Genomic DNA, 17,342 nt, shown 5'->3' on the forward strand with positions numbered 1-17,342 from the left:
CTTAAATCATCAACATTGATTTTTAAGACTGTGAAACATTCAGTCACTTTTATGTCAAAACTAGATCAATGCTCGTTAATTCTTTTGGCATAAAGGGTATGATATTTTGTAGATAGGTATATGAAAGTACTCATTACTTTTTCCGAAGTTTAATGTGTTATTGAACATCTTGGAATCTGCAAAAGTAATATACTGTGTATGTCATAATTCTGCTTTCTGAAAGTTCTTGACATCTATTAGTTCATTAACCACCGAGTAAAATCTTTAAACAACAAAACACATTAGCTGAAATTTTTGTGACCTCTATAACCCATTTGACTGTGCTAATTATAACACTCAGTTGAAAAAAATTGAAAATATGGTAACTTTAAAGCTACATCATCATCAGGATTTCCTTCCCGCAAGGCGGATAGGAACTTTGTGAATGATGTGCCTCTATTGATTTCTATTCTGGTATACCTTTTATCTTTTCACTGAATCCCACATTAATCGTCTCCTCCAGTGGCGGCACAACCACATGTGGTAAAGTACCACAGTTTTTTTAGGGTAGGGAGGGCAGAAACAAAAGATGTTCAGAGGCAGATTGAAAATTACATTTACACTGATAAAAGGGGTAGCCAAAAAGCTAATTTTAATATACAATACGAGAGAAGGAAAGTTGCTACTCACCATATAGCGGAGATGCTGAGCCGCGATAGGCATAATAAAAAGATTCACACAATCATAGCTTTCGGCCATTAAGGCCTTTGTCAAACAGGCCTTAATGGCCGAAAGCTATGATTGTGTGAATCTTTTTATTGTGTCTATTGCAGCTCAGCATTTCTGCTATATGGTGATTAACAACTTTCTTTCTCTCGTATTGTTACATTCCATCCTAGATTCTCCATTGTTTGATTTTAATATACACAATTAATGCAAACAGCCTTTAATTGAAACTGAATATGTTCAGAAATTGGTAGAAAAATTATGTTTATTCAGTTTTAATTCAGTCAATGCACAAGATCAGCTACCCTTACTGCATCAGAATATCCGAAGATTGAGTAAAGAATTCGAGTTGAGCAAGCCAGCTGATATAAACTGTCTCTCTGAGCATCAAGTAACAACTGGTATAGATATGTTAAATGTTTCAGGATTTAAATTAGCCTCTTACTTCTGTGCAGGGAATATGGAGAAAGGAAGAGTTGCACATTTGTCATAAATTGTTTCAATTTCAAGAATACCGATAATAAATTTCTCTCACAGCAGCACTTAGAAGCTTGTGCAACTGAAGTAGTATTTCTTAATAAGTCCTTTATAATAGCATGTACATGCAGAACACCTTCGAAAACTTTAACCTGTTCGTAAACAAACTGGAAGCTCTGGTACCCGTATCATAATAAAAAACAAGGAAACAGTGGCTGCTGGTGATTTTAATGCAGGTTTATTGAAAAGCTCTGACAGTGAACAATTACTACAATCAGTAACACTGTCATACAATTTAATTCCGACTGTGAACTTTGCAACTAAGGTATGTAAATGTTCTGGGACAGTTATTGATAATATCTTTGTAGACAAATCTAGGGAAGAAAGCCATATCACAAAACCAATAGTAAATGGGCTATGTAGTCATGACATACAGCATCATGTGTCAAATGTTGAAACTTGTCAGGATATAAAATCTATTAAATCTGAGTACAGGAGGGTAATAAATCAGCCAAAAATTTAGAATTTTAGGAAATTACTCAAAGACATTAACTGAATATATGTTTACAATACTTCTGACTAAAATGGAAAATACAAAGCATTCATTTTAATAAAGTTACTTCCTCATTTGAAAACTGTTTTCCCCTAAACATAACTCAAATCAAACAGAACTCTCAAAATAAACCATAGATTACACAAGGAATAAAGGTATCATGTGGGACAAAAACGAAACTATAATTACTATCTAGGAACAGCTCTGATGTTAACACTGTAATGCATTACTAAGACTACAGCAAAATAGTGAAACAAGTACTCCAGAAATCCAAGCGGCTTTAAAATGAGAAAAAGATAATTATATCAGGGAACAAAATAAAAACTATATGGGATATAGTGAGGAAGCAGACTGGTGGGGCCAGAAAGGAACATGAACAGATAGCTCTAAAAATAAATGAGATATTGGAAAAAAAGCATGTAGTGTTGCAAACCTCTTAAAAAAAGTTCTTTGTTTCTGTTACTGACAGCTTGGGTTTATTAGGTTCAGGACAGAGTGCAATGGAATATCTGAAACCAGTCTCTATAAGTAACTTCAGTAGTAATAGTAAAAGTAGTAGTAGTAGTAGTAGTAGTAGTAGTAGTAGTTGTTGTTGTTGTTGTTGTTGTGGTTGATTTGTGGGGAGGGGACCAAACAGCGAGGTCATCAGTCCCATCAGATTAGGAAGGAAGTCAGCAGTGCCCTTTCAAAGGAACCATCACATCATTTGCATGAAGTGATTTAGGGAAATTATGGAAAATCTAAACCAGGATGGCTGGACGAGGGTTTGAACTGCTGTCCTGCTGAATGCGAGTCCAATGTGCTAACCATTGCACCACCCCACTCAGTAATTTCAGTAAAATGGAACTGATACTTACTTCTCCAAAAGAAGTATCATCCAACATAAAATCTTTACAATCAAAGTACTCTAGTGGTTATCATGACATAGCAACGCAGTTAACCCGAGTGCTCATATGAGTTGATTCTATCTTAAGTTATCTGTGTAGTCAATCTCTTTTCAGCGGAACATTTCCAGACTGGCTAAACTATGCTGAAGTTAACTCTTTTTACAAGACGGGGGATAAAGAGGTGCCATTAAACTATTGACCAATTTCACTTTTGCTGGCTTTTTTTAAAATATTTGGAAAGGTTGTGTTGAAGCATCTTCTTAAGCATCTGACTGTGAATAACGTAATGTCAAAGTCACAGTTAGGGTACCTTAAAGGTTCTGGTACAGAGAAGGCTACTTACAAATACAGTGAGAATGTACTTAGTTCAATAGATAAGAAATTGAGGCTACCACCATTTTCTGTGACCTGTCAAAAGCCTTTGACTGTATGACTGACTGGAAATTAATCACATATGGTGTTCATCAAGGTACTGTCTTGGGTCCATTGCTTTTTCTTGTCTAAATTAATGATCTCTTGTCTGTTAAAGTGCCAGATGCTAATTTTGTTTTGTCTGCAGATGATGCAAAAATATTGCTATAAGTAGAAAGTAAAGTACAGACTTAGAAATGACTGCTAATCAATTTTCACCAACGTTAATAAATGATTGAAAGCTAATTCACTGTCATTAACTTTGAAAAGACCTACTATATGCAGTTCATAACCTGTAAGAGATTTCCTTCCAGCTTGAGTATAACTTACGAAGACATGCAGATCAAAGAGGTTGACAGTGTTAAATTTCTGGGATTACAACTCGATAATAAATTCAGTTGGGGAAGGCATACCACAGAATTGCTAAAGCGCCTAAACAAGTCTGTATTTGTAATGCAAATGATGTTAGATGTAGGAGATATAAATATAAAAAAAAGCCTTGCATACTTTACTTACTTTCATTCTATTATGTCATATGGGATCACATTCTGGGATAACTAATAAAACCGAGAAAAAGTTTTCAGAGTGCAGAAGCATTTAATAAGACTCATGTGTGGTGCAAATTCACGATCATCATGTAGAAACCTGTTCAAGGAACTGGGTATTATAACCACTACTTCTCCGTATATTTATTCCATAAAAAATTTCTTACAAATTATATGTCTCTATTTCCAATCAATAGCTCAATACATAGTATCAATACTAGGAATAAGAACACACTACATAAGACCTTAAGTCAAATTACTTTGATTCAAAATGGGGTCCAATAGTCAGGAACACACATTTTCAATCAATTGCCAGCAACCATTAAAAACTTTGTTTCAGATAAAGCACAATTTGAATTGAGTCTGAAAGACTTTTTGATAGGCAACTCCTACTCTATGGATGAATGTCTTAGCAGGGACTGTTGGACCAGCATAAGTAAAAATGTTTCTTAGATTTCAGATGTGACAGCACTTGGTCACAACAGTCAAAATTACGTATTTTGTGTATGATAAATTAATTAAAAGTGGATAATTATGTTTCATTCTGACAGTGTATTAATCCTGTAAGTATTAGCAGTTCCAGTTTACTGTAATGTAAAAAAAATATTTCCCGAATCTAAGCCGCACCTGAAATTTGAGACTCGAAATTCAAGGGGAGAGAAAAGTTTTAGGCCGCACCTCCAAATCGAAACAAAGTTGGTCCATTGTAATATGAGACACAATTTAGGTCGAATGAAAGACGATACAGCTACTGTAGTTTGGTTCGAGTCGTGAGCTTAGCAGTTAAGCTTTACCAGGTAGCCAATGCTATGCGTCAGGCGCTCCGTCCGTATTTATACGGGTACCCTTCCTTTTTCACGTGCTTCGTCTGGTTTGAATCGATTGCTTATTTTGCTTTGATCTGATAAGTGCCTTTTTTTTGTTATAGGTGTTTACGTCACTCTAAGCTGAAAATGCATTACTGTACTGTGTCATGCATTGTTTGTCTCATTCTGATAGTGCGTGTTTACGGCCTGACTTGCTTTTGTGCGCACTGCCGCCGCTTTAAAAAAAAAAAAAAAAAAAAAAAAAAAAATCGTCTCATTAGCGAAACAATGGCAAGAGACTATTTGTTGTCACTTACACTGCTGCTTTCTTTGATAATGATCAACAAGAACCAAATAATAGACTGCGTATGATAGAACATGTTCCGAACGAGAGTTAGGCGCAAATTTTTCTCCGTTTGAAAATCTTTGAGGCCACTTCTTTAGTACATCAAATCCTGCACAGAAATTAGTCATCTTACATTTAAAATCTAGTCAGTTGCCGTGCTTCATTTCTGACTATATCACTATTGGGCATAAGAATAATACGAATATAAACATGATACGATACGTATATTCTTCCGCGTTTGCTGTTGTCTCACTCTAGTTTCGTAGTTTATTAGGCAGACAGGATTTAAATGAGATAGCAGCTAACACGAAAGAATACATGGCAAAATGTTTATATTCGTATTATTCTTATTGTGAAGAGAATACTGCATGTGATTCACATTTCATCAGGTTCCTATTAGCAACCATCTCTTCTCACAGGTAGGAAAAAACTCGGAACGTAGAGTTGGCCATATTGACAAACATCCCTAACAGTTTTGCCAGTCGGATTTTCGTAGTACATTGAAATTCTGCTACATTCGAAGATGAACAATACGGAATTTGTATTTACTTCGTTGGATAATGTATGAAAATGCAGTGGTCGAAACTCGGGGCGGAGAAAAAAAAAGGTTTTGGCGCCAGTATTTACCTTTGTGCCCACAAAGCATGCTTGTGTAGCGCTACATATATTCGACGGCAGAAGTTAGTTGTGGCGGCACCTACCAACATTTTTCAGAACTTCCGCTTGCTTTGCACTCGATTCTAAGCCGCAGGCCTTTTTTTGGATTACAGAAACTGGAAAAAAAGTGCGGCTTAGATTCGAGTAAATACGGTAGTCACATATCTCAACAATATCCTGACAAATGATCAGGGAAATGTGTATTATATTAAAAATTTCTATGTTTTTGTGTTACACTTTCTGACATGTTCCACACCCATGAGAAGCATCTCCTTTTTGAGTCTATGGAACGAAAACTGAACTGAACCTCCGCTAATCTAGTGTAATTTATAATTTTAATTCATGTTCAACATTTTTTGTAAAATTAAAGGTGAAATATGGTGCTGTTCTAACAAGAAGCAAAAGAAGAATTCATTATCAGCATATTTAATAAAATAGGAACCAGAAGTCAGTTTTGTCAGCTTCATGATCTTGGATAAGGATTTTTTTGTAATAAGGCCCTGCAAGCATTTAAGCTGCATTGTATAAACAAATGCTTTTATGGGAGGACATCTCGAGCTAGTAAAAATTTTGAAAGGAATACCAGTAAAGTGACTGAAATATTTGTTTTTGACAGAAATTAACATATACCTGCATAATCATTGACAGTGCTTCCCTCAGAAAGAGGTGAAACAATAGGCATAGAAATCATGAATAAAACCATAGACTAAAAACAAAATCTTATGATACAAATGCCAGCTTTTATAAGTAGGCCTAGAGGTTCCCTAATCTAACCAAATACCCATATGTTGGCAAAAACAAGACTACTACCACTATAAAAGATCCAGGATTTCTAAAGAAACTGAGAGGAGATGATGATTATGATGATGATTACAACTGACAAAATTCCATGTAATAAATGTTACTGAAAGACTAAGTGATTACAATTTGCAAAGGTGGTTTTCACGAGGTCAAAAATAAGGGAACTGCAGACTGAATACATGAACATAAATGAGGCACAAATAGGAGCACTACAGTTTACCCTCTCATATTATACTGCAGTATCTCCCCAGACACAATGTATTGGATGTATCTCCCAACTGCATATAGTCTTGTAGCAAAATATCATTGTCATCCGCCATGTGATGGTCATCACACAGTCAAGTGAAACTGTACACACTGCCACAGATGATTCTACAGCAACAGTGTTTGCCTTTCTTTCATTCTCTGTGTAATTGTACATAGTTACAATTTCAGCTCTATTACTTAATCTCTGTTAGCCTTCCAAGTGTGTAAAGGGTGACATTACACTTACCTAAGACATCATCTCAATAATGTAAGTGATTGGACATATTTATTTTACTCTTCAATAAATGGAGTTTTGTTCCGAGTTAACAGAGAGTGGATCATTTTTAGAAGCACACTTAACAAAATCAAGTAGCTCTAATCTCAGCTGTTTCTATACACTCTCACGGCTTGAATAAGCACAATTAACAAAATCAAGTAGCTCTAATCTAAGCTGCACCAGACAGTCTTGTTGCTTTGAACATTCCCCTCCCCCTTCTACAAAATTTTGAGATAGCTTCCTTTATTCTTTTGCAGGATGAAGATACATCTATTTCTGAATGTTAGAAGACAGATTTTACCTGGAAAGTGTAAGTGGAATACATATCTGACAGAATGTCATTTCACTTTCTTACAGAAATGATTTAGTCAATTCAGCTTCATGACGTAATTATGCAAGTAAAGTACCATAGTTGAGCTTAATATTCATATATTCTATAATGAGCTACACAAGAAATATGAAACCTACTCAACATGAGCACCAAACTCACCAATATCTGACAAAGTTTCACCTAGGAAAATATTAAGATAACAACACACACATCGTAAGCACCATAACTGGCAAAAATTTGTAATATGCCATGTGAATAAATCATTGCACTTATTACACCAAGTCTACTGTACAGCAACATTAACTCCTCATATTCCATAAATGGAGACAATAACTAAAATTTGTTAGTATTTATAACAACCTTATCTTTTTCCAATTCTGCCACTTTTTTCTTCAGATCTGTCACCATACGCTGGCTTCCAGTCAAAGCAGTTTCCAGTTTCCCTTGTTTTTCATGATTATGTTGTCTTTCTTTTTCATAATGCTCCAATTTTTTTCTGGAACAAATATGATTTCACATTTATGATGAATTTAAACTTTGAAATTTAACTCCATTAATATTATGCTAATGACTACATGTTCCAAATAAATATTTCAGTTCCATTACATCTATGGTTATAACTATTTTGTGGTGAATAAGACCGCCGCCTACTGTGTTCCATAACCATCAATGAGTTCACAGACCAGCCACCAGAAGACATATTTGTTTGATGTTGGCAGTTATTTAGTTATCAACTCTCCATGAGGAGTAGAGAGTGATAACTTCTTTGTTAAAAGGCACACATCATGCCTAGCATTAATTTATTGCATTTTATAAGCCTCAATGTCTTGCTTAATTTTCACATGTATCTGTTAATAAATGTTTGTTGTTTACAATTACAGAAGTGCCGACAATTTGTGTGCAATCAAGGCTGATTTACCTGAACACATCCATGTAAATAGTTTGGACAGCTGTTGCCATAGCCGCTCTGACAGTGGTGATCCCAACATGATTAAGCCTTCATATACTAGAAGAAGTAGTGCAAACTGTTGTGATTGACCACAGAATTTTTAACCTACTAAAATACAAAACTCCGTGGGCACTTTACGACAACAGTGTCATGCCAAAGTTGAAGACCTAATCACAACACCTCCTATACAAGATTCATATGGTAAACTGACGACAGAGCTGATTTGCTGAGTGTCTGGATCACAAGAGGAGTGTGGGCATCAAATGTTAACATGAGAGTTCTGCAATAAATTTCAGTTACTAATTGTGAATACTCCCTTCAAGAATCACATGAGGAGATATCCAAAGATTCCAATTAGATAACATCATGGTCAGATATTCCAAAATCATATCTTGGATTGTAAGATGTACCCAGGAGCAGATATCCAACACAGAGCATAATTTAGTAATGATGAAGAGTAGCGTGAACTTTAATAGACTAGTCAGGACGATTCAATGTGCAAAGCAGTGGAAGGCGGAAATACTATGGAATGAAGATGTATGCATGAAATTCTCTGATGTTATAGATTCTGCAATAATGAATAGCTCAGTAGGCAATTCAGTTGAAGAAGAAGGGACATCTCTAAAAAGGGGATTAATGGAATTTAGAAAGAAAAAAACTTAGGAAAAAGGAAGCTAACTGCAAGGAAATCATGGCTGATCAACAAAAGAAGGAAGCACAAAAATGTACAGGGAAATTCAGGAATACAGAAATACAAGTCCCCCTGGAACGAAATAAATATGATGTGCAGGGAAGCTAAGTTGAAATGGCTGCACAAAATATGTGAAGATCCTGAAAAAGAAATGATTGTCAGAAGGAGGACTCAGCATACAGAAAAATTAAAATGAACTTTGGTGAAATTAAAAACAACTGTGGTAACATTAAGAGTGCAATGGGCATTCCACTGTTAAATGCAGAGCAGAGAGTGGATGACTGGAATGAGAACACTGAAGGCCTCTAAGAAGGGGAGGACTTGTCTAATGATGTAATGGAAGAAGAAACAGGAGTCAATAGGGAAAAGATAGGCGGGATCTTGTATTAGGACCAAAATTTAAAAGAGCTTTGGAGGACTTAAGACTGAATAAGGCAGAAGGGATAGACAACTTTCCACCAGAATTTCTAAAATCATGGGGGAAAAATTAACAAAACAACTATTCACTTTGGTTTTTAGAATGTATGAGACTCACAATTACCATCAGGCTTTCTGAAAAAACATTATTAATACAATTCCAAGAATTGCAAGGGCCGACAAGTGCAAGAATCATCACAGCTCATGCCAAGTTGATGACAAGAATAATACACAGAAGAATGGGAAAGAAAACTGAAGATCTCTTAGATGAGTGTCAGTTTGGCTTTAGGAAAGGTATGCCCAGGCACCAGAGAGGCAGTTCTAACGTTACAGTTGATAATGGAAGCAAGACTGAAGCAAAATCAAGAAAGTTCGTAGGATTTGTCGACTTGGAAAAGCATTCAACAATGTAAAATGGTAAAAGATGTTCAAACTCCTAAGAAAAATAGGGGTAAGCTGTAACGAAAGATAGGTGATATACAAAATGTACACGAACCAACAGCGAAGAATAACACTGGAAGACAAGAACAAAGTGCTGAGATTAAAAAATGTGTAAGAGAGGGATGTAGTCTTTCACCATTGCTACTCAATTTTACATCAAAGAAGCAATGACAAAGGTCCAAGAGAGGGATTAAAATTCAACTTGAAAGGATATCAGTGATAAGATCCACTAATGGCATTGCTATCCTTATTGAAAATGCTGAAAAATTACACGATCTGTTGACTGGAACAAACAGTCTAATGAGTACAGAATACGGATGGGGAAATAAAGAACAAATGAAGTAATGAGAGGTAGGAGAAATGAAAAGAACAAGAAACTTACCCTCAACATAGGTGATTGCGAAGTAGCTGAAGTTAAGGACTTCTGCTTCCTAGGCAGCAAAATAACCCACGAGACACAGAGAAAGGAGGGCAAAAAAAGCAGACTTTGTCTGGCAAAAAGGACATTCCTGGTCAAAAGAACTCTACTAGTATCTAACGTAGGCATCAATTTGAGGAAGAAATTGCTCAGAATGTATATTTTGAGCACACCATCCTATGGTAGTGCAACAAGGACTGGGAAAACTGAAACAGAAGAGAATCAAAGCATTTGAGATGTGGCGCTACACCGTTGGATGGCTTGCGGAGTATAATTGTAGAAGAATGTTGAAAATTAGGTGGGCTGATGAAGTAAGAATGAGGAGGTCCTCCGCAGAATGGGCAAGGAAAGGAAAATATGGAAAACAATGACAAGAAGAAGGGACAGGGTGATACGACATCTGTTAAGACATCAGGGAATAGCTTTGATGGTACTAGATGGAGCTGTAGAGGGAAAAAAGTGTACAGGAAGGCAGAGATTGGAAGATTGGATGGCACAGGAGAGGAATTCGTAGGAGGCTGCATCAAACCAATCAGGAGGGAGGGAGAGAGAGAGAGAGAGAGAGAGAGAGAGAGAGAGAGAGAGAGAGAAGAAGAAGAAGAAGAATAAAAAGAAGAAGAAAGGGAGACACAGCTACCAGTATGTATCAAAGTTTGAGAGCATCTGCCTGTGGCCTTCTGAGACATTTGTCAGGATCCCATGATAGGCCAAGAAAACAGGTGTTCTGTCTTCCAAAAATTAGTGGAACTCTGGAAACTGTTTTGATGATTCAAGGAGGAAAGGATCCAGACAGTTCGGCTAGTGAAGCAGCCACTGAAATCAAGTGTTTTATGTTCAGCTGCATGTTGTGCCACAGAATAATCTTTTGTCTTTCATCCTGGTGGTCAGTTGGTTAGTAGTCATACCAATATGAAAAGCTATGCAACGATTGCAGCAGAACTGTTAATGACATGGCTGCTTTCATAGTTGGCCTGGCCCCTGATGGGGTAGGATAAACCTGTGACAGGACTGGAATAGGAAGTGCTGGGTGGTTGGACTGGGCAGATTTTGCACCTGGGTCTTCCTCAGGTATATGATCCTTGTGGCAAGGGGTTGGGATTGGGACTGGTTTAGTGATGGATTACAATATTGCTGAGGTTGGGTGGCTGACAAAACACCACTTTAGGAGGGATGGGAAGTATATCAGGTAGGATATCCCTCAATTCAGGGCATGATAGGTAATCAATTACCATGGTCAAACTGCGGCCAAGAGCAAAGTAGACCATCCCGTGGCACAACATGCAGCTGAACATAACACACTTTGATTTCAATGGCTGCTTCACTAGCCGAGCCATCTGGATCCTTCCCTCCACCACCAGCTTTTCTGAACTGCACAGATGGGATTTATCTTTACAACACATTCTCTGCTCTCTTAATTATCCCGGCCTCAACCTAGGGTAATATACTATCAACCCAACAGTTTCCACCCCCTCTGTCCTATCATCTCCTCCCCATTCCCATCTCCCACCCTGTTAATTTGTAGCCCTCTGCCAACCCATCCACCCGTCTTTCCCTGGCTCCTCTCAGTCCCCCCTCCCCCTCCCCCCATACACACACTTCCTTGCCCCACAACCTTTTCACACGGCACCTGTTGGCAGTCTAGTGCCTGCACATTCCACTAGACAGCATTCATCTATCTCCCCAATCATACACTACTATCCTTTCCTGTTTCCCGCGCCTTCCAGATTGCTGCCTGCATCCCACGTGATGTTGCATTCTAGACCGAGATGCTGGAGTTGGCTGTTGTGTGTGCATGAGCACTTCAACATTAATCAAGCTGCTGAGGATGTGAATACTCTAATTGTAGCTACTACTGTTGACATTACTCAGCACGCTGTGTTGTTGTCATTTGGGAGGACACCAACCTTCTTGTGATTATGACTACTTCAACTCTACTGTCCTCCAACTTTTTTCTACTGAAGCCAGGCAAAGGGAGACATGGCAGTGTAGTCTACAGCCATCTAAAGTTCAAGTTGTCTCAAGTATTGAATAGCATTATGTTCCTACATGCCGGATAACCACCTACAGAAAGCAGCAGAGTTATTCAGCAATTCCGGTGCTACTGATGATGAGACCAATGAGGCTGGGCAGAAGTTCATATCAGTATGGTACTGCAAAGATGAAACAAAGCCATTAAATGTGCCTCAGTATCAAACTGTTGAAAAATGTACACCAGATAAATCATTCAACCTCACCTCTTTGCCTCCTTTAGAAGCAGCTCCTTGACAGCATTACCTGAGGACATATTTGCATGTACAAAATAGGAAAAACTATCCACTAAATTCACTGCAATAGGGCTGGAAGGTTTCAAATTTCAGCCTCTTGCCAGTTCCCACTATTAAGGAAGCAGCAACTGTGCATCTGTTGAAAATCATTTAGGTGTGCACATGTGACATAGAATGCCATGAGGTTGTTCCGAGAAGAAAAACAACATTAAGTATTCCATCATTTTCAAACTATGAAAAAGCCAATCCTGTACCAATGTTGCAACTGACATTCCGGTTACTAACATTGGTGAATGTGATATAGATAGTGAAATAATGGTAGGAAGAAGAGATCCCACTGAGAATATTAAAACAGAAGAATCAGAGTTAATGTCATTAGGAGCCGCATTCTCCAAGCATGTAAAGAAGTAATATTGTATTACTGTAACACAAATTTGTATAAACATATGTAACTCAATTTACTGTTAAATGAATTAAGTTTCTTTAATCATAAAACAACAATTAATAAACCAAACTTTTTCTTTTCACTAAGGCCCTTGTAACAATTTTTTTGTACTTACATAACATTATTCTGCTAATTTCATAGTTTTCAAAACTACTGTTATGATAACGAGTACATTAGGGATTATGTACCAATAACACAAATAAAAAAGTGAATACTCAAAAATTCATTGAATTTAAAGTAGAAAGTTGATGCTGGTCATTAGTAATGTGATTTACATATAACTGACTAATGGAAATATTTATTTACCAGCTAGGGTTCTAGTCACTGTCTTTCTGAAGACACAATTTGTTGCTCTGCAACTGTTCTCCTATAAAAGTTTGTGTAACACTGGCCAATTTTCAGATGCTGTATGTTTTATAGTGACAAAATGGTTGTTTTTTGAAAAGTGTGAAAGATTCCATTTTTTGACAAAACTTTCCTACAGGACAAATTAACCAAATAGCAAAGTTTTAGAACTGAAGCAATATGGAATTTATTGCTCAACATTTTCGGTATTATAAAATAAAATAAAATAAATAAAAAAACTGGAAAAGTCTGAAATCCTTGTTTTCTTATCACCACCGCTGGAGCTCCACTCAGAAATCGGCGCAAATTCAAATTATTCATATCAGAACCATGCACCTTGCCGTTGGTGGGGAGGCTTGCGTGCCTCAGCGATACAGATAGCCGTACCGTAGGTACAACCACAACGGAGGGGTATCTGTTGAGAGGCCAGACAAACGTCTGGTTCCTGAAGAGGGGCAGCAGCCTTTTCAGTAGTTGCAAGGGCAACAGTCCGGATGATTGACTGATCTGGCCTTGCAACAATAACCAAAACGGCCTCGCTGTGCTGGTACTGTGAACGGCTGAAAGCAAGGGGAAACTACGGCCGTAATTTTTCCCGAGGGCATGCAGCTTTACTGTATGATTAAATGATGATGGCGTCCTCTTGGGTAAAATATTCCGGAGGTAAAATAGTCCCCCATTCGGATCTCCGGGTGGGGACTACTCAAGAGGATGTCATTATCAGGAGAAAGAAAACTGGCGTTCTACGGATCGGAGCGTGGAATGTCAGATCCCTTAATCGGGCAGGTAGGTTAGAAAATTTAAAAAGGGAAATGGATAGGTTAAAGTTAGATATAGTGGGAATTAATGAAGTTCGGTGGCAGGAAGAACAAGACTTCTGGTCAGGTGACTACAGGGTTATAAACACAAAGTCAAATAGGGGTAATGCAGGAGTAGGTTTAATAATGAATAAAAAAATAGGAATGTGGGTAAGCTACTACAAACAGCATAGTGAACGCATTATTGTGGCCAAGATAGATACGAAGCCCACGCCTACTACAGTAGTACAAGTTTATATGCCAACTAGCTCTGCAGATGACGAAGAAATTGAAGAAATGTATGATGAAATAAAAGAAATTATTCAGATAGTGAAGGGAGACGAAAATTTAATAGTCATGGGTGACTGGAATTCGAGTGTAGGAAAAGGGAGAGAAGGAAACGTAGTAGGTGAATACGGATTGGGGCTAAGAAATGAAAGAGGAAGCCGCCTGGTAGAATTTTGCACAGAGCACAACTTAATCATAGCTAACACTTGGTTTAAGAATCATGATAGAAGGTTGTATACATGGAAGAACCCTGGAGATACTAAAAGGTATCAGATAGATTATATAATGGTAAGACAGAGATTTAGGACCCAGGTTTTAAATTGTAAGACATTTCCAGGGGCAGATGTGGACTCTGACCACAATCTATTGGTTATGACCTGTAGATTAAAACTGAAGAAACTGCAAAAAGCTGGGAATTTAAGGAGATGGGACCTGGATAAACTGAAAGAACCAGAGGTTGTACAGAGTTTCAGGGAGAGGATAAGGGAACAATTGACAGGAATGGGGGAAAGAAATACCGTAGAAGAAGAATGGGTAGCTTTGAGGGATGAAGTAGTGAAGGCAGCAGAGGATCAAGTAGATAAAAAGACGAGGGCTAGTAGAAATCCTTGGGTAACAGAAGAAATATTGAATTTAATTGATGAAAGGAGAAAATATAAAAATACAGTAAATAAAGCAGGCAAAAAGGAATACAAACGTCTCAAAAATGAGATCGACAGGAAGTGCAAAATGGCTAAGCAGGGATGGCTAGAGGACAAATGTAAGGATGTAGAGGCTTATCTCACTAGGGGTAAGATAGATACTGCCTACAGAAAAATTAAAGAGACCTTTGGAGATAAGAGAAACACTTGTATGAACATCAAGAGCTCAGATGGAAACCCAGTTCTAAGCAAAGAAGGGAAAGCAGAAAGGTGGAAGGAGTATATAGTGGGTCTATACAATGGCGACGTACTTGAGGACAATATTATGGAAATGGAAGAGGATGTAGATGAAGATGAAATGGGAGATACGATACTGCGTGAAGAGTTTGACAGAGTACTAAAAGACCTGAGTCGAAACAAGGACCCCGGAGTAGACAACATTCCATTGGAATTACTGACGGCCTTGGGAGAGCCAGTCCTGACAAAACTCTACCGTCTGGTGAGCAAGATGTATGAAACAGGCGAAATACCCTCAGACTTCAAGAAGAATATAATAATTCCAATCCCAAAGAAAGCAGGTGTTGACAGATGTGAAAATTACCGAACAATCAGTTTAATAAGCCACATCTGCAAAATACTAACACGAATTCTTTACAGACGAATGGAAAAACTAGTAGAAGCCGACCTCGGGGAAGATCAGTTTAGATTCCGTAGAAATACTGGAACACGTGAGGCAATACTGACCTTACGACTTATCTTAGAAGAAAGATTAAGGAAAGGCACACATACGTTTGTAGCATTAGTAGACTTAGAGAAAGCTTTTGACAATGTTGACTAGAATACTCTCTTTCAAATTCTAAAGGTGGCAGGGGTAAAATACAGGGAGCGAAAGTCTATTTACAATTTGTACAGAAACCAGATGGCAGTTATAAGAGTCGAGGGACATGATAGGGAAGCAGTGGTTGGGAAGGGAGTAAGACAGGGTTGTAGCCTCTCCCCGATGTTATTCAATCTGTATATTGAGCAAGCAGTAAAGGAAACAAAAGAAAAATTCGGAGTAGGTATTAAAATCCATGGAGAAGAAATAAAAACTTTGAGGTTTGCCGATGACATTGTAGTTCTGTCAGAGACAGCAAATGACTTGGAAGAGCAGTTGAACGGAATGGATGGTGTCTTGAAGGGAGGATATAAGATGAACATCAACAAAAGCAAAACGAGGATAATGGAATGTAGTCGAATTAAGTCGGGTGATGTTGAGGGTATTAGATTAGGAAATGAGACACTTAAAGTAGTAAAGGAGTTTTGCTATTTGGGGAGCAAAATAACTGATGATGGTCGAAGTAGAGAGGATATAAAATGTAGACTGGCAATGGCAAGGAAAGCATTTCTGAAGAAGAGAAATTTGTTAACATCGAGTATAGATTCAAGTGTCAGGAAGTCATTTCTGAAAGTATTTGTATGGAGTGTAGCCATGTATGAAAGTGAAACATGGACGATAAATAGTTTGGACAAGAAGCGAATAGAAGCTTTCGAAATGTGGTGCTACAGAAGAATGCTGAAGATCAGATGGGTAGATCACATAACTAATAAGGTGGTATTGAATAGGATTGGGGAGAAGAGGAGTTTGTGGCACAACTTGACCAGAAGAAGGGATCGATTGGTAGGACATATTCTGAGGCATCAAGGGATCACCAATTTAGTATTGGAGGGCAGCGTGGAGGGTAAAAATCGTAGGGGGAGACCAAGAGATGAATACACTAAGCAGATTCAGAAGGATGTAGGTTGCAATAGGTACTGGGAGATGATGAAGCTTGCACAGGATAGAGTAGCATGGAGAGCTGCATCAAACCAGTCTCAGGACTGAAGACCACAACAACAACAACAACAACAACAACATATCAGAAGCCTCTTTGAGTGATTAAATCAGAATTCCAGTAAGTTTTGGAAGGAAACCACCTTTTGGGAGTTAATTTTACTAGCCTAATGACTGTCTTTTGAACATGAAACTGATGGGTTCTACAGAGCCATACTCAATGCCGTGCAGGATCTCGGTGGCTACCTAGGATAGACTTACAATTTGTTTGCTAATGCAGAGTTACATCATTTATCCCGAGTCACAAAATAGGCTCATTTGCAGCCAAACATAGATCCACAAAGACAGTGTAACGACGTCTGGAGCATCACGCAGTGTCAATGGGGTACAATGTTGTGATTTCCCCTGATGCAGAGAAGAGGAAGTTACACCAATAGTGGTTCAATCAACAACTTTTTACACAGAAATGGTACCCTGTTACCTTTTCACACAAAGGTCATTTCAGTATAAAGCAACACAAAATGTACTTACATGTAGACGCTTGAACAGGAATGTACATTGTTATACGAGTCCAGTACCTAGCATTGTGGTATAGCATGCCATTTGGTACGTAACAAAATCATTAGCTTGCACAGTCAGTAATTTGAACAGGCTGCAACTACATTTCTGACACATTATGGCTGGTGGTTGAGCCCTATATTTGAGGTCTTGTTACACACGAACAGATGTTGCCCCTGTTGCCACGACCAATCCTGATACAGAGGGCGTTCTTTGTTGCTCTTTGTAAACAT

General features: G+C 38.0%; 1 protein-coding gene across 3 annotated transcripts in view; it reads right to left on the minus strand.

Annotated features, from left to right (window-relative positions):
* LOC126094844 (rab GTPase-binding effector protein 1) overlaps window positions 1–17,342 on the minus strand; it is a 176,364-nt gene that overhangs the window by 12,724 nt on the left and 146,298 nt on the right. For all 3 annotated transcript variants that reach the window (XM_049909470.1, XM_049909461.1, XM_049909451.1), the window contains one exon: window positions 7,403–7,538. In XM_049909470.1, coding sequence (XP_049765427.1) covers window positions 7,403–7,538 — 136 coding nt within the window. The remainder of the gene's footprint in view (window positions 1–7,402; window positions 7,539–17,342) is intronic.

Source organism: Schistocerca cancellata, chromosome 1, assembly GCF_023864275.1.
Source record: "Schistocerca cancellata isolate TAMUIC-IGC-003103 chromosome 1, iqSchCanc2.1, whole genome shotgun sequence".
Classification (NCBI taxonomy): Eukaryota; Metazoa; Arthropoda; class Insecta; order Orthoptera; family Acrididae; genus Schistocerca; species Schistocerca cancellata.